The sequence below is a fragment of the Misgurnus anguillicaudatus genome, chromosome 25 (assembly GCF_027580225.2).
Source record: "Misgurnus anguillicaudatus chromosome 25, ASM2758022v2, whole genome shotgun sequence".
Taxonomy (NCBI): Eukaryota; Metazoa; Chordata; class Actinopteri; order Cypriniformes; family Cobitidae; genus Misgurnus; species Misgurnus anguillicaudatus.
The window spans coordinates 31,096,205-31,122,167 of NC_073361.2; the positions used below are offsets into that span (position 1 = coordinate 31,096,205).

At 35.7% G+C, this 25,963-nt stretch overlaps 3 protein-coding genes across 3 annotated transcripts in view; 2 read left to right on the forward strand and 1 right to left on the reverse strand.

The window, feature by feature from the left end:
- LOC129425815 (immunoglobulin kappa light chain-like) overlaps positions 1-25,963 on the reverse strand; it is a 688,217-nt gene that overhangs the window by 151,948 nt on the left and 510,306 nt on the right. The window lies entirely within an intron of this gene.
- On the forward strand, positions 1,110-7,541 carry LOC129425804 (uncharacterized). The gene is made up of 9 exons (XM_073864293.1): positions 1,110-1,717; positions 1,859-1,904; positions 2,751-2,811; positions 3,064-3,105; positions 4,006-4,224; positions 4,358-4,633; positions 4,922-5,209; positions 5,760-5,999; positions 6,993-7,541. Exons 3-9 carry the CDS (start codon positions 2,787-2,789, stop codon positions 7,112-7,114), a joined length of 1,212 nt encoding a protein of 403 aa, XP_073720394.1. The 5' UTR covers positions 1,110-1,717; positions 1,859-1,904; positions 2,751-2,786; the 3' UTR covers positions 7,115-7,541.
- Positions 14,428-25,036, forward strand: LOC129425803 (titin). The gene is made up of 7 exons (XM_073864288.1): positions 14,428-14,579; positions 15,945-15,986; positions 19,666-19,884; positions 20,002-20,277; positions 21,673-21,957; positions 22,222-22,455; positions 23,517-25,036. Exons 1-7 carry the CDS (start codon positions 14,552-14,554, stop codon positions 24,155-24,157), a joined length of 1,725 nt encoding a protein of 574 aa, XP_073720389.1. The 5' UTR covers positions 14,428-14,551; the 3' UTR covers positions 24,158-25,036.

Sequence of the window (25,963 nt, forward strand, 5' to 3'; positions counted from 1 at the left end):
ACATAAAGTTAAATATAAATGTGTTTGAAGAAAAAAAGCTATTCTGTTTGGTTTTATAAGCTAATTTTTATTATTTGGTAATGTTTATGTCATTGAGAAGAGGGGGAAATAGGAGATTAAAGAACAAAATAGGAGATTATACTATACTATAGCCACACCATTTGCATATTCAACATGTATCTGCCTACCTGGCTACCTCAACATGTATCTGTATACCTGCTGGGGACCAGGAACCTTGGTCTTTTGAAGGTGCAAATAACTGCATTACTGAAAACTCCCTTGACTAATTCAAGGCATAAGATACATACGTACATATACAATAAGTTCCAGGTGGCAGGGCAATATAAGTTACTGTGCATACTTGTATCCTTTACACGTTTCTCGTATTTTATCCAGTTTTCCTAAACTGGGCATCTGATTTTTCTTTCTAATCTGTAATGTTTTTGGTAACATTAGGCTAGACATTTACCCGCCCTGGCTCGTCTTCTGACTGGTCTGCGTAGTTAAACGATTGAGACGCGTCATGCAAAAAAGCGGTAAAAACCCGACCCTGCATTCCGTATTGTTGTCACAGCCGGGTGCCCTTCACATGCGTGAACACTTGTTTAAACAATTGCTCGCGCTTTGTCAAAAACTCCATTTGGTCGCAGTTCCCTGATTGCCCACTCGCCCAATCCCGTCTATGGATAATTTGGCTCAAATTTGTAAAACATGCGCCGTTATAGACACACTAGTGTTACTTTCTTAATGAGACAGCATTATACTCAAACAACAAGATATTTATTTACCGTTGCAAGACGTTCAGCTGCTCTGACTGCTGTGGAACTTGAAGCTCGTTGCACTCAGGGGGCGGAGTTAAGAGGTTTGACTGACAGTTTGAGCGGATCCAAAATTATTTTTTTATTTTTTATACATTTTATTTGATAAATATATTTGTAAAACAGACAGGCAGGCGTAAATGGTTAACAATAGCATTGATTTATATATTTAAAAAAATAATAAAACACAAAAAGGGCACTTCGGAGTGTAAGGACAAAAAGCAATGTGTTCTGCGCAGGTTGAGCCCTATCTGTGCACGTGCCTGCGATCTCAGTGCAGCTGCTCCCTCCGGTGTCTGATGGTCAAAGATAAAATATTCCCTTTGGATATATCTAACTGGCATTTTTTGTCTCATCAGTTTATTTATCTTTATTGTTCATATGAAGTCTGTTATTTGTTATCCTTTTAACTGATGGTAAAGTTAAGTTTCATAACTTAAATCATATATTTTTCATCTAACACTGTAGTAAATTACTGCGCTTTACTTTAACCGGATGTTTTTCGTGTGTTTATTTCATGTTGTACAGTACAATCGTTTAGTAGTATTAAACGTGACATGGGTGTTTCAAATTACATTTCGGAGCAGTGTTTCGAAACATCTACGCTTCGGGATTTCGACACAGCGTCGAAACGTCAGTTTCGCGGCAGCCATCCCCAGATGTGCCTTCATGCCTTGAAATGTTGTTCTCTGTGGAAAACAACATACTTTTCTCTTTGTCTTTTGTAACGCCCCCTTTCCTGAAAGACTTCCAAGGGGAAATATTTTGAACACGCCTAATGAAATATCTATCATAGAAGATCATAGAAGGTATGTTCTCTTATGTTTTGATTTGTTTTCTAGCCTACATTAGTGCATTAATGTCTGCAAAATAGAAGAACATTTGTCGTCTTAAATCAGGTAATGTACCTCTTTTATAATTCAAGATGCTTTACAAACTGAAGCAATGACGTTTTTAAGAAAATGACACATTTTGGGTCTATATTTTTGCCTTTTTCTGTGCTTTTTAAAGTTGGATATAATGTTTTTTAAATACTGCAGTACATTGTGGAGAAGGAGTTAGAGAGACTGAAAGGGTCAAAGACAGGTAAGAGATGATTAAAAATGAAGTGCAATTTCTTTAGACAAGATACAGGACTCTTACCCCCAAATAAACATCATGCCATTATCTACTCACCCTTATGTTTCAAAGTATAACAACTTTTTATTTTCAGATCAGGAATTAAAGGAGTGATGTATGATTTATTTCAGTCAGTAAATAATATAATTTATATGATGAAAAGTACAGTCTGTTTTCATACAAATGGTTAGCATTCCTAAAATATCTTTCGGCCACCATTATTGCGTTCTTGTTTTATTTATTATTTTGACTGAAGATGTGTACTGTATTTGAGAGTGAAATATGTATATACATTTTATTCATATAATAATACTGCTCCCGATTTAGAAAAAGGCATCACTATGCTCTCTTCACCTCCTAACCGAGGGCTTCACCCCCACCACCACCACCACGCTAACAATAATAAAAGAGGTTAAAATGACCCACAAGCTACATATATTTTAAGTCTTCCAATAGCTCAGAATAGGTGACATCAATTGAAAGAAACATTACTATGGGAAGAGAAAACCAGTTTACATTGATTCACTTCATGAAGTGGACAGGAAAGAAAATATTTTTATTAGCAGACTGCCAAATTTTGAGTTTAGCTTGGACTGAGATTTCCGGGCGGGATGGTGTTGTGAGTGGGGGGTCTGGGGTTTTGGGTGGTGTTGGGGTTGTATAGAAGGTTGGCATCTTTGGGTTGGTATTTTATTATTATTATTATTTACTAAATCATTATTATAAAATTATTAGTAATTTACTAAAGTAACCATTTGCCAAATAACTTATTTGATAATAGTGTGGAATATTAGCTATTTCTCTTTCTGACAGACAGACAGACAGACAGACCTCTGTATCTGCTCTGACATGAAGGCATTTTTGTCACTGTCAGGTAAAACAATCAACCGGTCATCTGATTTCTTTAATGTAAAACTTCTTGGGATTGTAGTTATGTTCAACTTTATTTACTCTGTAAAAATGATTGTAAAAAAGTTTAATCAACTTGAATGTATGATTCATTAAAAGTCTATTGACTGGTGAGGAGTTGCTATGAAATAAATGATAAAAATTGGAGTACATCAAAATAAAAATACTCATACATGTTTAGAACAACGTGTAAGTCAGATTTCTCTTTATTTCACAGTGCTGTTTGCTGTCATAAGAGAAAACATTGGAAAGCCCACAGGTAAACGCACACCTCTTTTCATATGTGTTCGTTGTTTGTACATTTTTAATTCTGATTATTGTTACACCAACTGTCAAGCAGATCTCAGCTCTTTAATATTCCTCTTTGTAGAGCTAAATTTTACATCTGTTGGTGTTTGTTGGGTCAGTATGAAACCCCTGTTGGCTGTTGTTGGACCAAAGTAAAGACTTTAAAATGTTGGGGTTTGTTAGTGTTTGGAGTTGGTTGTTGTTACATCAGTGTGAATTGGCCTTTATTCATTCTTTCTCTTTCGTTGTCTCTCACACTAAATGGCGGCGGTGTGGTTGGATAGTGGAGATGAATAAACTATATTGTTCATTGCTAGTTCATGATTCAAATGCTAATGCATTTACTAATGTTAAAGGAACAGTATGTAGGAAATTAATATCAATTAATCATAAAATGGCCCTGATATGTCACTAGACATTAAGAAATCATTTTCATTTCAAATACTTATATGACTGACAACAGTGGTCTGGCCAGAAAATTGTCATTTAAAAAGTGGAGTTGCAGCCCTCAACTCATGTTTATGTTGTCATTTTGTGTATTGGCCACCAGTTGTGTGATTGCAGTACCAGTTTTAGCCACAAGTTTTGTGATTGCAATACCAGTTTTGGCCACAATCCTACATACAGTTCCTTTAACAAATACAACCTTATCATAAAGTGTACCAATTTGATTTATCAGTATGTGCGCTTTCTGGAATCAAACACCAATGACCTTTTGGACAGTTAACACAATGCTCTACCACTGAACTAATGATAACAATTGGAGCCTTATTGTAAAGTATTACCAAGATGTTTCACATAAAAACTTAAATATTCAGGGATACAAGCTGCGTCTGTGTGTTTAAAAAAAATTCTCTTTCATTTTCTCTAGTGTTCGATCTCCGGAAGTATCCTTTAGTTTATGTTGGAGATGACATCACTCTGGCATGTAAGGGCGCCGCTGAACCGATAACTTGGAAAATCAATGCTGTAGAGCAATCAAATAAGAATTCCATAATGATTGTAATGATGGTAACACCAGAAAACAATGGGAAGTACACATGCCAAAAGAACGGGGAGGAGAGCGACCCATTTACACTCACAGTACTGGGTATGAACTTTTCTCCATTCTTCATTCTTCATTATTTTACTATACTGTGCTTCATGATCTCTCTCTCTCTCTCTCTCTCTCTCTCTCTCTCTCTCTCTCTCTCTCTCTCTCTCTCACTCTCTCTCTCTCTCAGTGTTGGAGCCGCACGCCCAGTTATCTCTGCCCATAGGGGGCGCTGTGATCACTAAAGGTGAAGCGAGGATCCTGACACTGCAGGTGGATGAGGATCTGGAGAAGTGGAAGTGTTTTGCATTCAGGAATAATGTTGGCTACATGCTTCCAGTGACTAAAAAGAATAAGAACATGGGCACTGTGTATGCAGAATTACAAGATACAGAAAGAGCAACATTCTGGTGTATGAAGAATAAAACCAATCACAGGAGCAATGCACTTACACTGAAGATGACAGGCAAGTCTGTGTTGTTAATGTCTGTTAACATCATCAACTTTTGGTTCATCACATTTTGTGGAAAATTTAAAATATGCATTAACTTCAAACTCAATTTTGCTTAATACAAATATATGACTATTAAAAGTCCAAGCCTTTGATTGTGTAGCTTTACTCCACAAATACCAGAATGATATTTATAAAACATCACAGCAATATTTGCTTTCTGAAATATTTAATTGTATTGTTCAGTATGATACTGCAGCAGTATATTGACCTGTGTGTATTATGTGTCTGTGTCTCCTATAGAGCGCTTGGTGATGTTGGAACCTCCAGTCGCACCTGTGTGGAGGGATGAAACCATTACTCTCAGGTGTGCTGTGTGGGGCGGAGCCGAAGTGATACAGGCTGAATTCTATAAGGATAACGTAATTGTAAATAAAAAGAGAGTACAGCGTGACAAGTATAAAATCACCAATGCCACAGAGTTAAATAATGGCGAGTACAAATGTATCGCCACCTACAAATACAGTCACATTTCTTCAGCGGCAGCCACACACACACATGAGTCTGATCCACAAGAATTAAAAGTTATAGGTGAGTACTTTTAAAACCTGATAGAAAATTCATATAGTGGAATAACCAATAGTATAATTACACTGTAATGAACAGTACAGCCTCTTGTGTCATACAGACAGACTTTCTGGGTTAATGTTTTAATAACAATAATAATAGTGTTTTATTTACCATCTAATAAAAACTAATTAGGATTCAGTAGAAAACACTCATACCATGTCAATATTATGGTATATGATTGTATACCATCACATGAACGTCGCACACCTGTGTGCGATAAGTGCTTAGGAGAGCAGGACTCGAAAGTCCAAAATTGAAAAATGAAAAAAGGAAGGCCCGCACACTATCCACTTGCAAAAATATAAATCATTTATTGCAACGTTTCAGGCATTGATATGATTAATGCCTGAAGAAGATCGAGAGATCGAAACATTGCAATAAATGATTTATATTTTTGCAAGTGGATAGTGTGCGGGACCTTTCTTTTTCCATTTTTTATATGATTGTATACCGTCATACCTTTAATTAAAAGTGATGAACTGAGATGTTTGTTTGTTTATTTGTTGTACAGGTGGACCTCCAGTTGCAGTGTTAGGTATAGACAATAAGGGATCTCTGCAGTGTTCCTGTAAACATTGTGAATCAGTCTGTAAGACATACGAATGGTATTACACTGATAACTCAGGTACACGCACAAAACTACAAGAAGAGACCAAACATGAGATAAATCTTATAGTTGGGGGATCATACATCTGTCGAGCAGCCTGTCAGGATGGATTTTCACGATTCAGCACTCCTCACGTCTACCAAAGTATGCACATCTACACAAATAAACACACATTTATATTAATGTTCAGAAAAAAGTCTTGAAGTTGAATCGACAAGCTGAGGTAGAAAAATATGCAGATAAAGGATCATGTATGGCTTAAATTAACATGCATTCAAATCGAGAAGTAATACTGAGTTTCAAGTTTGATTTTAATTGATTAAATGGAGGCTTTTCCAGCTCAAGAAAGATTTAAACATAATTATGCATATTATACTGTATATATATAATGATTATTATTAAATATATAATATTTTATTCAACTAATTATATATTAATTTAAATCATATTAACCAAAATATTAGCATCATGTCTTGCCCTACAGATTTCTACTGTAAGTGCAAACTATAAACATTTTGTGGGTAACAGATGTCGTCACCTTAACTGAACTCTAAACACTGCTGTAGCAGCTTTCACACATGCAAACACCTCTCAAAGAGTCTGATAAACCCAGAGATCTCTCACTACATACACAAACACATTGAAGCAAAGATCACGCAAACACTTTCAAAGATAATTCACCAGTTTCATCAGCAGCCATCACTTCATCTGGTCTTGTTTTACACACCACATTTCATTGTGTGTCATGCTATTATACCTGACTCTGCTTACCCTTTTTGGATTATCTGGATTGTTCTGTCATCGTCCTGTGTTTATCGTTGTTCTCATCATTTGTCAACCTGCAAACTAAAGAAAAAGTCTATCATCTGTTATCTGTGACTGTTCATTGTGTATGTGTGGAGTTAACCATCATCATTACCCCTCCAATAACTATCTCATCTGCTTCATATGCTCGTGTTTTAATAAATACCTGTTTTATATCTGTCTCCTTCTGTTCTGTGGTTCCATAACAGATAAAATGCATTTCCAAGCACTGCATGCTTTCAGTCCTCAGTTAGTGCTCTATTGTGCAAGTTAATCACTTCTTATATATTTTTACTCTTGAAATGCAACCACTATCTCTTTGTCTGTCAACAGGACCCTCGTATGGAGTGGGAGTGGCAGTGGCAGTTGTTTTGGCATCAATTCTGATGCTGATCATCATACTGGTGGCATTTAAATGCAGGCGGAGTGCTGTCAATGGGACGGGGCAAAGATGACAAAAAGAAAGACAAATCAGGTGCAGACTGTGAACAATTAGCTCTCAAAGGCATTTACCATACGCTTGATGAAGCCACAGGCCAGGCGAAGGAGGAGGGTGAGGGAGGATACGAAGCACTGAAGAAGACCACACGCTGAAGGCCGGTGAGGGATCGAGTCAGGATCAGGAGGGGTATGAGGCTCTTAAGAATGTAAAAGCCCAGGTGTACCAAACTCTGAGTTCAGATGGGTCAGGAAAACCTGAAGGAGAAGCAGAGGAAGGATACGATCTTATATAACTCTATAGAAACATTAGTAATGTGTATTTTCCTATATAACCTTGAGAACCACTAGTAACATGTAGTTTGTTATTTTTCTACTATGTACACCAAGTATTATATACACAAAAAGTATTCTAACCACTGAGTTTGAAAAGCATATGAATAAAGTAAATATTGCATGTTTAAGAAAGACAATTAAACAAAATTATATTAACAGTTTATTAAAATAGAGCAGAGAAAAGAAAACATGTATTAGAAAGAATAATGCATTTAACCTGTAAAAGACAGAAATAAAGAGTGAGTTATACCATCAGATAAGGCATGATGTCTTGCGCGCAAAGAGGATCGTGAAGAGGAGGACACAGAAAACACAAATATAAAGAACAAAGAAATGTACAAGGCTTATATAGGAGCCATGAAGGGGATTCACAAGACTGTGATGTCATAGGAAATTTGGACTTGGCTACTAGTCTATATAAATATGAAGTCTGACAGAAACTGGACACAACCACCGTTTCTTCAGTGACTGACAGTCTGAAGCTTTTTTTACTTTATAATTCGTTATTTAGCTGAACTTACAAATACATAATTGCACAAGAAAGTCTCATCAAGTCTAACACAGTATATATAGGCAGGGGTTTGTTTTTTGACAAGAAGATAAAGATGAAGATACAAAAACAGAAAAAGACATTAGTAAGTGAGGTGTTGGCGAAAGAGATGGCTTTTTAGCCGATGGCTACAGCGTTACCAGATCTTGTCGATCTTTTAGGAAACTTTGAATTAGGGTGTTAGACTTTGTACTTTATTTTTTTACTTAATTAAAAAAATTACTATCACTAAATTGTATTTAAAATAAACGTATAAAAGACAAGAAGAGGTCTGCGTTAGCGGTAACAAACAACCTACTGTTTTATTTTTGCTTTATTTTATTTATTTTATTATAATGCTGTGTGACTTTTAACTTAAATTCCGTATATTTTCTATAATTGTTTAAGGCACAGTCTTTTATGTAGGTTAATAATGCTTTTTTAAGGTTTAACTTGATCAAAATGTGCACAGCTGTTTTATTCAATATTTGTAGTGCAATGCATCGGTGTAGTTTTGTCGTTATCCATAAGATGGAGACAAACTAACAAAAACTAAAATATTGTCTTGTTGATGTTTACATTCACCACAAGAGGTCACTGCAGCAATAAACTATAGCGTGTGGAATATATAATAAATTGATTTTGGCTACACTTCGTCTTTTTTGTCTAACCCATCCATTACAGTAAGCCCGGTAAATATCAATAATAGCATAAATAAATATCTTAAGTCCACTGTAGACTTTAAGTCACTAAAGCTAAAATTGTCTGCAATGCAACACTAATGTAAATAAATAATCACAATATCTTTTTCTTCAAAGTCACTTTATCACAAGTTTTGTTTTTATACAGTTGTGTTCAAAATTATTCAACCCCAACTGAAATTGATTGTTTTGGCCGGTTTGACATAGATTTTGATCATTCAGTCATCCTGCTTACAATTACATCAAAGAGGCATGTGTAGGTCAGACAAATATAACATAACATTTATAATGAAATAACCACAAATGTCTTTTCTGTGCTCACATCATTATCAGTTTTATTCAACCCCCAAGTGACATTCAATCTTAGTACTTAGTACAACATCCTTTTACAGTTAAAACAGCTTTTAAACGTGAAGCATAGCTTGACACAAGTGTCTTGCAGCGATCTACGGGTATCTTCGCCCATTCATCATGGGCAAAAGCCTCCAGTTCAGTCACATTCTTAGGCTTGCGCACTGCAACTGCTTTCTTTAAGTCCCACCAGAGGTTCTCAATCGGATTTAAGTCTGGTGACTGCGATGGCCACTTCAAAATGTTCCAGCCTTTTTTCTGCAACCATGCTCTAGTGGATTTGGAGGTATGCTTGGGATCATTGTCCTGTTAAAAGGTCCAACGTCTCCCAAGCCTCAGGTTTGTGACGGACTGCAACACATTGTCATCCAATATCTCCTGGTACTGAAGAGAATTCATGGTACCTTGCACACGCTGAAGTTTCCCTGTACCTGCAGAAGCAAAACAGCCCCAAAGCATGATTGACCCCCCACCATGCTTCACAGTAGGCAAGGTGTTCTTTTCTTCATAGGTCTTGTTTTTCCTCCTCCAAACATAGCGTTGATCCATGGGCCCAAACAGTTCTAATTTTCCACAGAACACTATCCCCAAACTTCTGTGGTTTGTCCACATGACTTTTGGCATACTGCAGTCGACTCTTCTTATTCTTTGGAGACAGCAAGGGGGTGCGCCTGGGAGTTCTGGCATGGAGGCCTTCAGTACGCAGGGTGCGCCGTATTGTCTGAGCAGAAACTTCAGTACCCACATCTGACAAATCTTTTCTCAGTTCCTCAGCAGTCACACAGGGACTTTTTTCCACTCTACGCTTCAGATAGCGCACAGCAGTCGCAGTTAGCATCTTTTTTCTGCCACGACCAGGAAGCGTTTCAACAGTGCCCTTTGCCTTGAATTTGCAAATGATGCTTCCTATGGTGTCTCTTGGTATGTTTAACATCTTTGCAATCTTCTTATAGCCATTGCCCTTCCTGTGAAGATTAATCACCTCTTCTCTTGTCTTCCTGGACCATTCTTTTAACTTCACCATGTTTGTAACCACACCAGTAAATGTTTAGAAGGAGTTGAGTATCACAGTCATTTTAAAGCTGCCTAATTGGTGCTTGTTAGGCTTTATTGCTGTTCCCTGACATCCATAGGTGTTTTCAATACCTGATTGAAAACACTTCAATGAACCTCTGTTCTTCAGAGTGGTAGTTCTTTAAGGGATTGAATAATTGTGTCAATGAAGAATTCACAAAAGAAACATTTACTACTATATTACAAAACCAATTGATGTCATTTTAGTTGCATATGGTTCTTTAAGAAGTCATTGTAGGATTTCATTCTGAATACATGTACACTAAATTCCCTAAAACCCTTAACAGCATTGGGGGGTTGAATAATTTTGAACACAACTGTACATGGAACAGAAATGTAGGAAACAGACCCCACGGTACCACTCATAGGAAAAAGATGCTAGAATTTGCACGAGCTCACCCAAATTGGACAGTTGAAGACTGGAAAAATGTTGCCTGGTCTGATGAGTCTAGATTTCTGTTAAGACATTTAGATGATAGAGTCAGAATTTGGCGTAAACAGAATGAGAACATGGATCCATCATGCCTTGTTATCACTGTGCAGGCTGGTGGTGGTGGTGTAATGGTGTGGGGGATGTTTTCTTGGCACACTTTAGACCCCTTAGTGCCAATTGGGCATCGTTTAAATCCCACGGACTACCTGAGCATTGTTTCTGACCATGTCTATCACTTTATGACCACCATGTACCCATCCTCTGATGGCTACTTCATGCCCTGGATGTGCACCCCACAAATCCTATCCTATCAATATGGGCCAACATTTCTGAAGAATGCTTTCAGCACCTTGTTGAATCAATGCCTTGTGATTCATGTCTGTTATACAAACAGCACAGGTTTAGTTTAACACTTGCATAAAGGGTTTATTTTTAATCCAACATACATTATGACCACTGATCTATGCTTTAGCCAACACATCTTAATTAGGGATATCAGCAAAACCATAACCTCCCTTTAGTTTTAGTTTCACTTCTCTTTTATGCCTAAAGTGTTAATGCAGCTGAAGATTAAAATCAAACTCAAGGAATGAGTCAGATATGAAGATGACCCCAGAAAACATTATGCTAACAAAACAAAAAAGCTCTGTCTTGAGTCTAAAGCCAAGTTACTGACCTGCTCCATAATTCACAATATTAGTCATTATTAAACTATGAGTATTATTTTTCTTACGATAGTTGACTTTAGGATAATGCTAAGAGAAGAGACAGACAAAATAAATATATAATTTAGCGATGAAAGAAATAATAAGAGTAAAGATGTTAGCTAAAGCTACGGTCATCTATAAACATCTTTTGGTAAACTTGAACCCCTACAACTGACCAAAAGTCCCTTCCCTTTAATTTCTCTGAAAAGTCATCATTAGTTTCAACATAAACTATTTCATCACAGGAGTCAGAATGGCTCAATCTTTTCTTTCCAGCTACTATAAGACAACAGAAGACACATTCACAAAATCTACACCAGTTTCATTACAAATCTTTCTCAATGATTCTGAATTCGGCACAAATCTTTATATTCTTTCCTTTATTATTTGAATTTTGTTCCTCTCCAATTTTTGGTAACAAAAAACACCTCTAATATGTTTAAAAAATACTGTCCTCCTAAAAGCATGCAATGTAATATTACATTATATTTAATATACTTTATTATTTTTTAATAATAAATTATAGATTTATAGCCATAGACTGTTATAGAATTAGGCAAATGTATTTTATATTTCTTTATATTCACTTTATTAAAAAATTGCCTTTAAAAAATATGAAATGCATACACTTACATGTTTATTTATCTGTCACCTGCGATGCATCTAAAATGAATCCATACAGAAAACCAAATAAAACAAAAATGCTTTGCATTTTACTTATTTTTAATAAAAGCATTATTAATCTTTTATTTATATGCATACACATGCACAAATCACACGGTGATGCACAAAAACAACTAGAAAACATACAATGTCAAACTTGAACAAAATGATTGTCAGAAGTGAGTAAATAGCAGATGATGAAAGTGTATAAAAATATTTCATTTACTGTATATGAGTCATTTAACGCTATTAGAGTCATTGAGCCGAGTCACTTATCAGCTCTACTCATGCATTTTGTTTTTCATTTGTTTTATAGCACAGCAAACCATCTGCAAGGCATCTGTCAATCATGCAACAACATGCATCGTATCTGAAGGGAATGTGGTGCTTACCGCAGTATTATAAATAAACATATTCACTACTGACCTGCTGAAGTGTCACATGCACTTTAAGTCTGCAAAACTCTTACTGGATTTTCAAAGACAAAAAACTTAAGACAAAACGGATTACATTCAAAACTAGTCACAGTTAAACAAGTGCACCCCATATGACCACCCTTATTGACAGGATTTCAATTGGCTTCATGCAAACACTATTTAACAATGACCACCTAACAAGTGCATGTGTGTGTGCTCAGTTATTGTTAATGTCCTCTTACACATATAAGTAAATTACTCAGCACACCACAAAATGAACGTTCCCTGCAGACAAACCACACACACACACACACTGTCCAAAGGTCAGAGAAACAAACTCCTTAAAGCTTAGTGAACATTCAAATAGTTCAAAAAATATTCAAGTGCAGACAAATCTGAAAGCTGGAATGCACAGAACAGATGATTGACAGATCATTGCATAAAGCCAACATAAACTACAATGAATAATAAATTACAAATATTGTAATTGAAACATTTAATACATTTATTAAGAATGTGTTAACAGGATAATGTTCACATTATAACTTACTGTATGTCACAATGATAAACTATGTAAACATATACAACACACACTTGAAGCACCCGGCTAGCCTTTCAAGGTATCTGCAAGCAAATACAAAAATTAAAAGACAGTCAATGCTAATGTAAACCCTAGTTGGATAAGGATTTAAAGTTGGATATGAAGATAAAATGTGATGCATTTAGCTTCAGTGTTAAAACTGATCAAATAATTGCTGTCTGTGGTTCTATATGGGCTATAATGGGGAAAAAGAACTATAAACTGAACTAGTTCATTTGAAAATTTGTGAACTGAACTGAACTAGTTCATGTAGAAAGTGAACTTTCCCAACACTGACCGTATCTTCCTGATATTGTATAGTGCAAAACGGCATGATTACACTGTCTTTGCAATGTTATAGGAGAAATACAGGTCAATAAAGTCAACTTTTCTTGTCATTTTGGAAGGAGAAATGGTTGTGTTGACAAGTTGAATGAATAGGTCGTACTGTACTGTACTGTAGTGTGAGTTGTGCTGGAAAAACAAGCAACTCCGTCTTAGCGAGGTTCAGTAGGAGGTGCTGTTGCTTTATCCAATCCGAGATGTCTTTAAAGCAGGCTTTAATATGAGCTAAATATTAAAGATGTTTTTTTTTTTAATTTACACAAAAGCCTGTCTGTTTTTAGCTCAGTGCATGAATATTTTATCACAGTTTGCATTTGGGGTTGTGGTGATGGGTTTGTGGTTCTCGCTTGCTTTGCCCAAAGTGTCCACAGTTTGGTGTACTACTTCAACTTATCAAACCACATTTTAGTGTCAAATGTTTTTATCATATCATATCAAATTGCATATCAGCCAGAGTTATTTAAGGATTTTTAAGTTTTTAGGCTTGAGACGTATTTTGGCCACTTAATAATGTCTGCATGTTATTGCATTCAATAATAAAGTATAAAACAACTTGTTAGGAAAGTGTTATAAGGATTACACCGCTCTATCTTTCGTCTGTACCCATGTATGTTTCTACTTTACATACACTTAAAAAAAAAATCTTTGCTGCCTTTACTCACATATAAATATTGTTATAACAACTTCAAGTGAACTTCAATTTATAAGTAGTTGAAAAAAGTCAAGTTGTAGCAATTCATCTCTTGCCAAGATAAATAATAGTTAGTTGACATGAGTTGTAAATCTTATTGATTTGAAGATTTTGTTACAGTATAGGAAACATTTTGTGTGTGAATCAAACCACAGACGTTTGTACTACTAACTAGGGCTACAAGGTACTCAGTTTGTTAGATAGTTGTAGATGAAACACATTTTGTGTGTGACATTATTGTGTTCATTTTTTAAACAGAAGATAAAACACACAAAGACACACATACTGTACATACTGCTGACTCAGTGTTAGGGGTGTGGCACGCAACTACAGATGTAAAAAATAGAAAATACAGCTGCTTAACTAAATAAAGCAAAAGATGCATCTCACTGTCTCGCTCTCTTGCTCTCTCTCTCTCTCTCTCTCTCTCTCTCTCTCTCTCTCTCTCTCTCTCTCTCTCTCTCTCTCTCTCTCTCTCTCTCTCTGCTGAGTGTTGCGAGTGTTGAATCTGATAAACCTCTAGATGTCCACTGCCTCAATCATTTACTAATCAGACTCTGTGTTATTTCTGTTTCTTTATGACAGACAGACAGACAGACAGACTGTTGTATCTGCTCTGCTCATAGACATGAAGGCATTTCTGCTGACACTGACAGGTAAAGCAATAAACAGATCATCTGATTTCTTAAGTGTGGAACTTCTAGGGATTTTAATTTGCATTGTGTAGTGAAATGAATTTGCAAAGGTTGTCAAATGAAGAAGTTGTCACAAGGACTCTACAGTAAGACTGGACAGTCATATAGCTTAATATCAGACAAAGCAATGTTTTAATGTTTGCATTTTAATCTTATGCTGATATTAGTGATAACAGGCCGTGACATCCAGTCTCATTTATCTCAGAGTTATGTTCAGCTTTTTTTAAGTTTACACTGTAAAAATTACTGTAAAAAAGTTTTTTTATGAATGTAAAATGTAAAATTAAAAGTCTCTTGACTAACGAGGAGTTGCTTTAAATTATAAAAATAAAGTTGAATTAGTTATTTTATCATTTATAGCAACTGGTCAAAAAAGTAGAAATTATGTGTAATTTCAAATTGATGAAACTTAAAAATGTAAGTGCAACAAGTTTTTACAGTTTACACAACTTTTATTGAAATGGCAAATTAATTTTAATGGGCCATAGCTGGTTATAGTAATATGCTAAATGTGCTAAATTAATACTGTTTCATTTAAATCATTATAATAATGAATAAGCACACTCTTAGAAAGGATGTGTTCTTTTTTAACACATTATGTGTAATTTTAACACACTATGTGTAATTTTGTTAAGTTGTGTTAAAAGTAACACAAAATGTGTTGTTTCAATAATAACACAGAAATGGGTGGATTCAGTATCAACACTAAAGTGTTGTTTTTAACACATTCGTTTTAAGTGTGCATGATGCCCTGAATGCTCAGGGTAAAATGACGTTTTTAAAAAACTATTTGCATAAGTTGGATGAGCAGTTTTAGCAATAATTTATTAGAAATCCACATACCTAAAGTATAGATGTTAGGAAACATGGCCAAATTTTTTTTATTAAATCATTCATTATAGATTATGAAAGGTAGGAAATCTTGATCGGCCTGAGAATTTCACAGACTACTAAAAAATGTTGTTTAAAAATCATGAAAAAAATCATAATAAATGTAAAACATGCATGAACTACTAATAAATCTAGTATAGTTTATCTGTTGATGTACTTAATATATTATCAATTGTTTTTATGTTATGACCATATTCATTAAGTTTTGACTGTAATGATCTCATTTTTCTTCATATTGCTTTAGATATAAATAATTCAGAACATTAGATGATTTGGTGTAGTTTTCATGACTCTCAGGAGAAGTTGTTTGTGATGAAAACTATAGATTTTCTCTTACTGTTAACTCATCTGTATGCAAGAAACAGAGCAAGATTATTCACAGGTCTGTGTATTATCTCTTACTGAATGTAAATCAGATTTCTCTTTATTTCACAGTGCTGCTGGCTGTCATAAGAGAAAACAACGGAAAGCTCGCAGGTACATTCATACCTCTTTTTCTATGTGTTCGTACGTATCTAAAAAATGCTGGGTTGTTTTTAATCCAGGGCTGGGTCACTATTGGACAGAACACACTGCTGGGTTAAAAACAACACAGCACTTTAATTATTGTTAAACTTGTTATCAAACAGATCTCAGTACAGCATTTTCAGATTTCTGTTTGTAGAGCTAAATGTAAATTTTGGTCAGGAACGCTTTCAGTGTGGTCCAGTGATGTTGATCCAGACTTTAGCTCGAATGCTGATTGGTCACTTTGTTTCATCAAAATAAACCCGACAATGTGTATACATCACTGCACACGCCCATAGAAAACTATTTTAACCGTAATACAAAATCTTTAAATATTAGCATCTATCTTATATAGCAGAAGAATGACACTTACTGACATTACATGTCTAAAACAATTAACACATCACAGATGCATTGAGCGTCTTTATCATAACTGAGGGCGTTGTCAGTACCTCATACAAAGTCATTCAGTTCTTCTCATCACTGAAGGAGCTTTTGTCCAAACAGCATTGTGTCCACTGACATTAAACATGTGAGATTATACTAATATATATATATATAACTCATGATAAGAGTAAAATATGGTAAACCTCAGTTTGTGCAGCACATTTGTGAAAAATGTTTGGGCACTAAAAACTTTACCAACATTGCGAGTGGACCATGGGGAATTGAAATAAATTTCAAATTCAAAAACTTTAAATAATGTATGACATACATGCGGTTTAAAACAGTAAGAGGAAGCAGTCGTGACATTTCTTCAGTAACTCTCTTCTGTTAAAAACCAAAATTTTTGCACTTTTTTGTTAAATCAACAGCTCTGAGTGACTAAGACGGAAACACTTCACAATACTGTCTCAAATATTAACACAACATAATGCAATGAGCAGCACATTTTTATTGCATTTATCTTTGGTACTCTTAGTTAATACAAATACAGTTGTTTATAGTTCATTCATGATAGGTCAATGTGCATTAACTAATGTTAACAATTTTTAACTTATGCATTGTAGTGGAATTTTTAATCATTATTAAATGTTATTATTATTATTGTTGTTGCACAGTCATTGATGTCCGGTGACTTTTTTCGATGCCGCACATGTATTTAGCCCATGTGTTCGTGGCATCATGTAAACTTATATGCATCACTCGACATATGTGTTTGTTTTATGTGTGTTCAACGATTTCACCAATTTTAGTTCCACAAACTCAGATAATATGAGTCAAAGAACTGAGATAACTTCCAAACAGAGTCATTTCAATACAACAGCCTCATTTAACACATTTAAACACTGCAAAAAATTACAAACTTTTGCTGGTTCTTATTCTGTCAGTTAAGCTAAGGAAGAGTCTGGCACTACAAATGTACTTCAGTTTAAAGTTAAATCAACACGACGTCAGGTCAGATAGTGTTGCTTTATCATATATACAATAACTCTGTGAACTAAATGTAAGCTTAGTCACTTCACACTTAAATGCACAATTGTTAGTTTCATTAGTCACATTGCTTGTTTCTGTGAACAAAAATAAATGGTAATCAGTTGTGGTCTAGCGGTTAGAGTCGGGCTTGTAACCCAAGAATTGTCAATTTCCAAAGATAAATGAAGGTCTTATGAGTTTTGATAGTTCCTTTCACACGTATTTACTGGTAATTTACTGGTATATTGCAGGTAACAGGTAATGTATAAACAACAGAACCTATTCGGTAAATCAGTGCTGCCAATTTGCCAGAAAGACAGGTTGTAAGATTACCAGTAATTTACCAAGCGCTATGTGTGAACAGAAAATATAGATTATCGGCATTTAGAACGAACGACGTCAGACCGCGCTGACAGCTTCGGGCCAATCATAACGCTTTAATACAGAGAACACATTTACCCCCACACGTTTCCACACACACGCTGCTTGAAAGTCGAGCACACCTTAAAGGCGGAGTCCACGATGTTTTAAAGCCAATGTTGATATTTGAAATCACCTAAACAAACACGCCCCTACCCCAATAGAATCTGGACCTTCTGTTGATAGACCTGCCCCACACATACGCAACCCGGCAAGGATGTCGTTTAGTAGACACGCTCCTTACTGCTGATTGGCTATAAGTGTGTTTTGGTAGTAGGCCCGTATCCTTTTCCAAAGCGCTTTTCAAACATCGTGGACTCCGCCTTTAAGTTTAAGTTAAAACAGCTTACCATTTACTTGCCGAATTGCTGACATCCTTAGCACGCCCCCTGTGAAGCATAATGTGCAAACAGTACTGTTATTTAAGATGCATTTTCGGTTCGCCTAATGCAATGTTGTTTGGTCGTGAGCAACTTCGCGACCGTCAGCGTTTACCACAGACGTGAAAACAACAAAATACGGATTGTGGATATAAATGACGCGGATTGTTTACAAATACAATTCCACTTTCTCAATGAATTTACTGGTATTTTGATACTGATGTGTGAATGATGTCTTACTGGTAAAAAGAAGGAACGTCACTGCGTGTGTGAACAGCACATTTTATATTTACTTGTAAATTAATTCTGGTAAATTCATGGTAATTTCAAAACGCATACGGTAGCCTCCACAGGACAAACAGGTTGTCATCTGAGACAACGAAAAAATGAAATGCACTTTATAGACAGTTTGTCTGTTTAGGGCTACTGTAGAAACATGACGCCAACTTCCATGTAAGCAGACCCGCGGTGTATGTAGATAAAAACAACTCATTCTAAGGTAATAAAAACAATTCAGTTCATTATGTTATGTCTTTATACACCACTGATAATAGAAATGCAATATAATATACATAACTATATCAAGAAATCCTTCTAAAAGTTACACAATGCACCTTTAATGCATTAGCTAGCATGAACTATCAATACAGCATTTATTCATCTTAGTTCATGTTTATTTTCAGCATTTATTAATACATTATTAAAATTAAAAGTCGTAGCTGTTGCAACATGCAACATGAACTAACATGAACAGTTGTACTGGAGATTAATAAATGCTAATAAACTATTAGCCTGGCTCCGCCCTCCTACGTTCTTCCGCTTAATTTTCATTTCGATTCAGAACAACGTCTGGGACTGCTGTGTAGAGTTTCGTTTTCTCCGGCAAAAATCTGCAGGTCCAATCAGCTAACAGCGGGGAGTGGCTAAGAACGCAGACGTTGAGGTCGTGCACCAGACTGAGTTACATACGTCACGACCAAACATTAGCGATTGGTTATGGCAGATTCAGAGTGATCTGGGCAGATCCAGTAGTTTTAAACTTCAACAGAAGACCCTCCTTAACGGAAGTAACACTTTGCAATGGAGCGTGGACAGACTCTCTGTACAAATGAAATGAATGTACGAGAGTCTGGTTGCACCAGGCTAATAAACTAAATTATTTATTGTTAGTTCATGATCGCTAATGCATTTGATACGCTAATACTACCTGTGTTACCAATTTGATTTATCAGTATGTGCGCTCCCTGGGATCAAACACTAATGACCTTTTGCGCAGCTAACACAATGCTCTACCAATGAGCTAATGATAATGAACAGTTGGAGCTTTATTGTAAAGTATTACCAGGATCTTGAATGTTTCATATAAATATTCAGAGATTGCATAACACGTCTTTAACGTCTTTAACTCTATTTTCTCTTTCATTTTCTCCTAGTGTTACAACTCCCGAGGTATCCTTTAGTTTATGTTGGAGATGACATTACTCTCAAATGTGAGGGCGCTGTTGAACCGATAACATGGAAAATCAATGGTACAGAGCAATTAAATACGAAGTCCACAATGGTTCTAATGATGGTAACACCAGAAAACAATGGGAAGTACACATGCGAAAAGAACAAAGAGGAGAGCGAACCGTTAATACTCACAGTACTGGGTATGAACTTCATTCTTCAATATTACAGAGTTGTCTTATTTTTCTATACTGTGCTTCATGATCTCTCTCTCTCTCTCTCTCTCTCTCTCTCTCTCTCTCTCTCTCTCTCTCGCTCAGTGTTGGAGCCGCACGCCCAGTTATCTCTGCCCATAGGGGGCGCTGTGATCACTAAAGGTGAAGCGAGGATCCTGACACTGCAGGTGGATGAGGAGCTGGACAAGTGGAAGTGTTTTGCATTCAGGAATAATGTTGGCTACAAGCTTCCAGTGACTAAAAAGCCGATGAACATGGGCACTGTGTATGCAGACTTACAAGATACAGAAAGAGCAACATTCTGGTGCATGAAGAATAAAACCAAACACAGGAGCAATGCACTTACACTGAAGATGACAGGCAAGTCTGTGTTGAGTAACGTCATCGACTGGAGGTTCTGACAACTTTGTGGAAAATTTTTAATATGCATTACCTTCAACCTTCAAGGGGCGGTTTCCCAGATAGGGATTATACTAGTCCTAGACTAAAATAAATGTAAGAGCTGTCCAAACTGAAAACAACTTGCACTGACATATCTTAAAATACACCAGTGCCCTTTCTTTTGCCTCAAAATGCACACAAGTATATGTTTTTAATAAGGCATGTTTGTTTTATTTCCGAATATTTATTTCCGAAGGCCTAGTCCTGGCTTAAGCTAATCTCTGTCTGGGAAACCACCCCCAAAAGTTATGCTTATTACAAATCTAGATGGTTTCAAGCAGCAACAACATAAAGAAACGACTTTTGTGGACTAAATGCAATTTCCGGTAGACTTCCACATAGAATCAACTAGGTTTTTTTCAAGGCTGGAAACTTTCCATGGAGTTAACGGGAAATATGGGAATTAACAAGACTATATCGGAATTAATGGGAATATATAGGAAATAAACCAGGAATTTGAAGAAAATTACAGAGTTGACTATAACAGGGAACTTAAATGTAGTTAAAAAATCTTGCAGCATAATTTGCACACTGCTTACTGAAGGGCCATTGAGGCCACACACCCTGCATGTACTTGCTTTCTTTCATAGCATGCCATGCATTGATCATTACTTGAATCCTGCACACAAAATAATGTCAGACTGTACATCTTTGCATGTGTTCATGTAAATTACATACATTTGTCTAAAACGTCATTGTGCTGTGTGTAACAGCATTATACCAATGTAAAAATACTTAAAAAAAAAAAAAAACATTTAGGTGAGATAATAAAAAGTACCCAAAACCACCCAAAAGTGTGGACACATTACTATTTTTAATGTTTTTAAAGAAGACTCTTTTGCTCATAGAGTCTGCATTTATTTGATCAAAAATTCTTCAGAAATTATTCATATTTTTGATCAAATAAATCCAGTCTTGATGAGCATTAAGTATCGGATTCTTCAACATTTGTATTATCTTGCATGCATTTCCGCTTATGATCAAACTAAATGTTTACATTTGTATATGTTATAGTTTATATAAATTTTTCCCTAAGTTCCCAGATAATTCCAATAAATTCCCATTAAGTTTCCAATTTGGAATATTTCCAAAATTCCCCAGATTAAGTTCCCATTTTCTGCGTAAACACGACAACGCGTGTGTGTTCGATGAAACCATCTATATAACCATATATAAACTTTTGATTGTGTAGCTTTGCTCCACAATACCAGAATTTTTGTATTCAGGTTTTCTGAAACATCCAATTGTGTTGTTCAGTATGATACTGCAGCAGTATATTTACCTGTATGCATCATGTGTCTGTGTCTCCTATAGAGCGCTTGGTGATGTTGGAACCTCCAGTCGCACCTGTGTGGAGGGATGAAACCATTACTCTCAGGTGTGCTGTGTGGGGCGGAGCCGAAGTGACACATGCCGATTTCTTTAAGGATAACGAAAAACTCAAAATTACAACAAAGACTGACGAGTATGAAATCACCAATGCCACAGAATCAAATAATGGCGAGTACAAATGTATCGCCACCTACAGATACAGTCACATTTCTTCAGCGGCAGCCAAACACTCACATGAGTCTGATCCACAAGAATTAAAAGTTATAGGTGAGTACTCTGTCAAAACCGGTTAGTTTATATGCAACTATTTATAATGGAATAAAACAAATTACACTGTAATCTTTTGTCATACTGACAGATTTTTTGGGTTAATGTTTTAATAATAATAATAGTAGTGTTTTGTTTACCATCTTACAAAAATTAATTAGGATTCTGAAGAAAACATTGTTACCACATCAATATTATGATTGTATACCGTCATACCTTTAATTAAAGGTGATGAACTGAGATGAACTTTGTGTTGTTTTACAGGTGGACCTCCAGTTGCAGTGTTAGTTAAAATAAAAAAAAATCTGCAGTGTTCCTGTCCACGATGTGAATCAGTCTGCAGGACATACGAATGGTATCACACTAATAACTCGGGTAATCGCACAAAACTACAAGAGACCAAATATGAGATTCATCCTACAGTTGGGGGATCATATATCTGTCGAGCAGCCTGTCAGGATGGATTTTCACGATTCAGCACTACTCACGTCTACAAAAGTATGCACATCTACACAAATAAACTCACATTTATATTAATGTTCAGAAAAAAGTCTTGGAGTTAAATCGACAAGCTGAGGTAGAAAAATATGCAGATAAAGGATCATGTATGGCTTTAACTTACATTCATTCAAATGGAGAAGTAGTCCTACTGAGTAGTCAATTCAATACAAATCAAACTAGGGATTGGTAAATGGATGATTTTCCAGCTCAACAAATATTTGCATATGCGTATTATATATATTAATATTATTAAATAATATATAAAATATATTATATAATAATAAATTAATTATATATACATTTTGAGCATATTAACCAAAATTAGCATCACATTTTGCCCTACAGACTTCTACTGTAAGTGCAAACTGTAAACTACACTGTAGTTGTAGTAGTAACTTACTGTAGATTTAAATGTATGTTATTTACTGGCAACAGTTTGTTTAAAGTTAAATTAGTATTAAACATTAACAAGTCTTTATCTTTACAGAATTAAACTAAAATAACAGCCTTTAGCAAAGCATTCTGGGAACCAGAAATCCTCATCAACCTTATTCTGTTTTTTCCTTCAGATTTTGGTTCCGAGAATGCTTTGCACGAGGCTGTTATTTTAGTTTAATTTTGTAAAGATAAAGACTTGTTAATGTTTAATATTAATTTAACTTTAAACAAACTGTTGCCAGTAAAAAACTAATTTAAATCTACAGTAAGTTATGCAAACAGCTGCCAGTAATACAGTCATTTCTACAGACATTTTTTACAGAGTATTTTTGTGGGTAACAGATGTCGTCGCCTTATCTGAACTCTAAACACTGCTATAGCATATATTTCACACATGCAAACGCCTCTTAAAGTGTCTGATACACCCACAATTCTCACTGCAGTACATCAGCAAACACATCGAGGCAAAGATCACGCAAACGCTTTTAAATTCAGTTGATGTGTATTTCTGTGAACTGTACACGCTTTCAGTTCTCAATGAATATCCTATTGTGCAAGTGAAGCACTTCTCATTTTTATATTTACTCTGGAAATGCAACCCCTATTTATTTGTCTTTCAGCAGGACCATCGGGTGGAGTACCAATTTTGCTGATTATTTTGGCAATTTTGTTGTTTCTCGGGGTGTTGATCATCATACTGCTGTTATGGTGGAAATGGAAGCACCGTAGAGGAGTGCAGTCACTGGAACGGGGCAAAGATGACAAGATGAAAGACAAATCAGGTGCAGATTATGAACAATTAGCTCTTACCGACAAAGCTGAGTACCACACGCTGAATGAAGCCAAAGGCCAGGCGAAGGAGGAGGGTGAGGGAGGATACGAAGCACTGAAGAAGACAGAGGATAAAGGCGTCTACCACACGCTGAAGGCCGGTGAGGGGTCGGGCGAGGGAGGTTATGAAGCATTGAAGAAGACGGAGGATAAAGCCGTCTACCACACGCTGAAGGCCGGTGAGGGATCAGGTGAGGGATCGAGTCAGGGTCAGGGTGGATATGAGGCTCTTCAGAACGTAAAAGCCCAAGTGTACCAAACTCTGAGTTCAGATGGGTCAGGAAAACCTAAAGAAGAAGCAGAGGGAGGTTATGAACAGCTGCCACAGAAAATCGGAGATCCTCAAGATGTGAAGGTGGAGGAAAATCCATATGAAGAACTGAAGGCATCAAAGGTGGAGAAGAAAGAGTCGACTTTAGAGAAAGAGTGAAAAGCTAAACAGTCAACATGAAACGTACATTTACCCTCTTTAATCTTCCGTATACACACATTTCTGGTCTTAAAAGGAAATATGTTGTCTTCATAATTTTTCATCAAAATGTAATGAAACCATTTTCCTTCTTTAACTAGGTTGCGTAGGTAATGTTAACTAATAGTTCAGTTATGATTTAAGGGTAGTGTTGTAGGAAATGTCACCTAACTAAATTATTACCAGAAGGAAATGCATTAATTTGACATAAATTGGATTAGATTATGTCAAATAATAGCAAATAAATAGTAAATAAATAGGATACATAAAGCTCGTGTAAATCACCCACAATTCACTGCAATCTCACATTCAGCTCTGAAAATATTTTATTCATCCAAATCCTTATGCATAACATCAGGCCCCATCCTAAATTATTTATTACCCTCACTAAATGCATTGTCCCAGAATCCACCCATCTCTGTGTTATTATTGAAACAACACATTTTTTGTTACTTTTAACACAACTTCTGTTTTATTTTAACACAAAATCAACACAAACTGACATAATGATTTAAAATCACACATAATGTGTTACAGTATAAGCTTAACGCAAAAAGATATGTCAAAAATTAACACATCCTTAATTAAGAGTGCTGTTTCAATAAGAAATGTCACATGATGGAAGTTAAATGGGTCTGAATTAAGTTTCATGTTGACTTTGATTAAAAACAAAAAATCAATGTTGGATGAAGAGAATGCAGAAAATATTGAAAGTGAAACAAACCTGTTTGTATGAAAACAGTTATATTGCCATTTTCTTGATGGGGCAGAAGTGGCAAATGTGCACCTTAAAAAAACACACAAACACACACACACACACAAATGCACAAACAAACGCACTTAACACAGAAGCACACACACATGTATGCACGGACAAAGGCAAGCACAAACGCACACACACAAATGCAAACGCACATAAAAACGCGTGCGCGCGTTTGAAAACGCACGTACACACACAAAAATGCATACACAAGCACACAAACAAAGTGTTAGATTCAGGCATTCACAAAGCATTTCAAATGATGAAGTTACAAGAATTCAGATTTATTATTAACAGTGAAAATGGAGAAATGAAAATAAAGTTGTGTACACTAAAACTGGAAGATTACATTTCCAGATATAGAAATTTGAAGGTTATTAACATTGCGCATGAGCATTCAAATACACAATACCAGTTAAACGCATTTGGAAAATAATATGTACACACACAAACAGCAAAAAAAAATAATAATTTAAACGTTATGCACAAAGTTATTTAGCTTTAAGTTTATTACGCTATAAAATGACCAGCGCTCTGACTGCTGGTCAACAACAGCATTTATACATTTACTAAATACTGAGGTTAAACTTTGAAAGATAAGTATAATCTCTCAGCTTCAGGTATCTTCTCATGAATGTATTTCTTTGCACTATTTTTATTTGCACTATTCCTTTATTTTGTCATATTGCTATATTGTTTACTTAAATTCTGTTCTAGAATTGTGTGAGACACAGTATTTTATGTATGTTAATAACGATTTAATTTTATCAAAATATGCACAGCTGTTTTATTCAATATTTGTGGTGCAATGCAACGGTGTAGTTCTGTCGTTGTCCATGCGATGGAGACAAACTAACAAAAACTAAAATGTTGTCTTGTTGATGCTCACATTCACCACAAGAGGTCACTGCAGCATTGATGTGGTGAAATGAAGATTGGTGGCTTTGACTTTGTAAAATTATATACTTGTTTACTCTATAATCTATAGCGTGTGAAATAAATAATAC

Coding starts and splice junctions, on each gene's coding strand:
- LOC129425804 (XM_073864293.1), top strand. CDS start 2,787: ATGAAGGCATTTTTGTCACTGTCAG. Junction 3,106..4,005: donor AAACATTGGAAAGCCCACAG/GTAAACGCACAC, acceptor CATTTTCTCTAG/TGTTCGATCTCCGGAAGTAT. Junction 4,634..4,921: donor ACTTACACTGAAGATGACAG/GCAAGTCTGTGT, acceptor TGTCTCCTATAG/AGCGCTTGGTGATGTTGGAA.
- LOC129425803 (XM_073864288.1), top strand. CDS start 14,552: ATGAAGGCATTTCTGCTGACACTGACAG. Junction 15,987..19,665: donor AAACAACGGAAAGCTCGCAG/GTACATTCATAC, acceptor ATTTTCTCCTAG/TGTTACAACTCCCGAGGTAT. Junction 21,958..22,221: donor ACAAGAATTAAAAGTTATAG/GTGAGTACTCTG, acceptor GTTGTTTTACAG/GTGGACCTCCAGTTGCAGTG.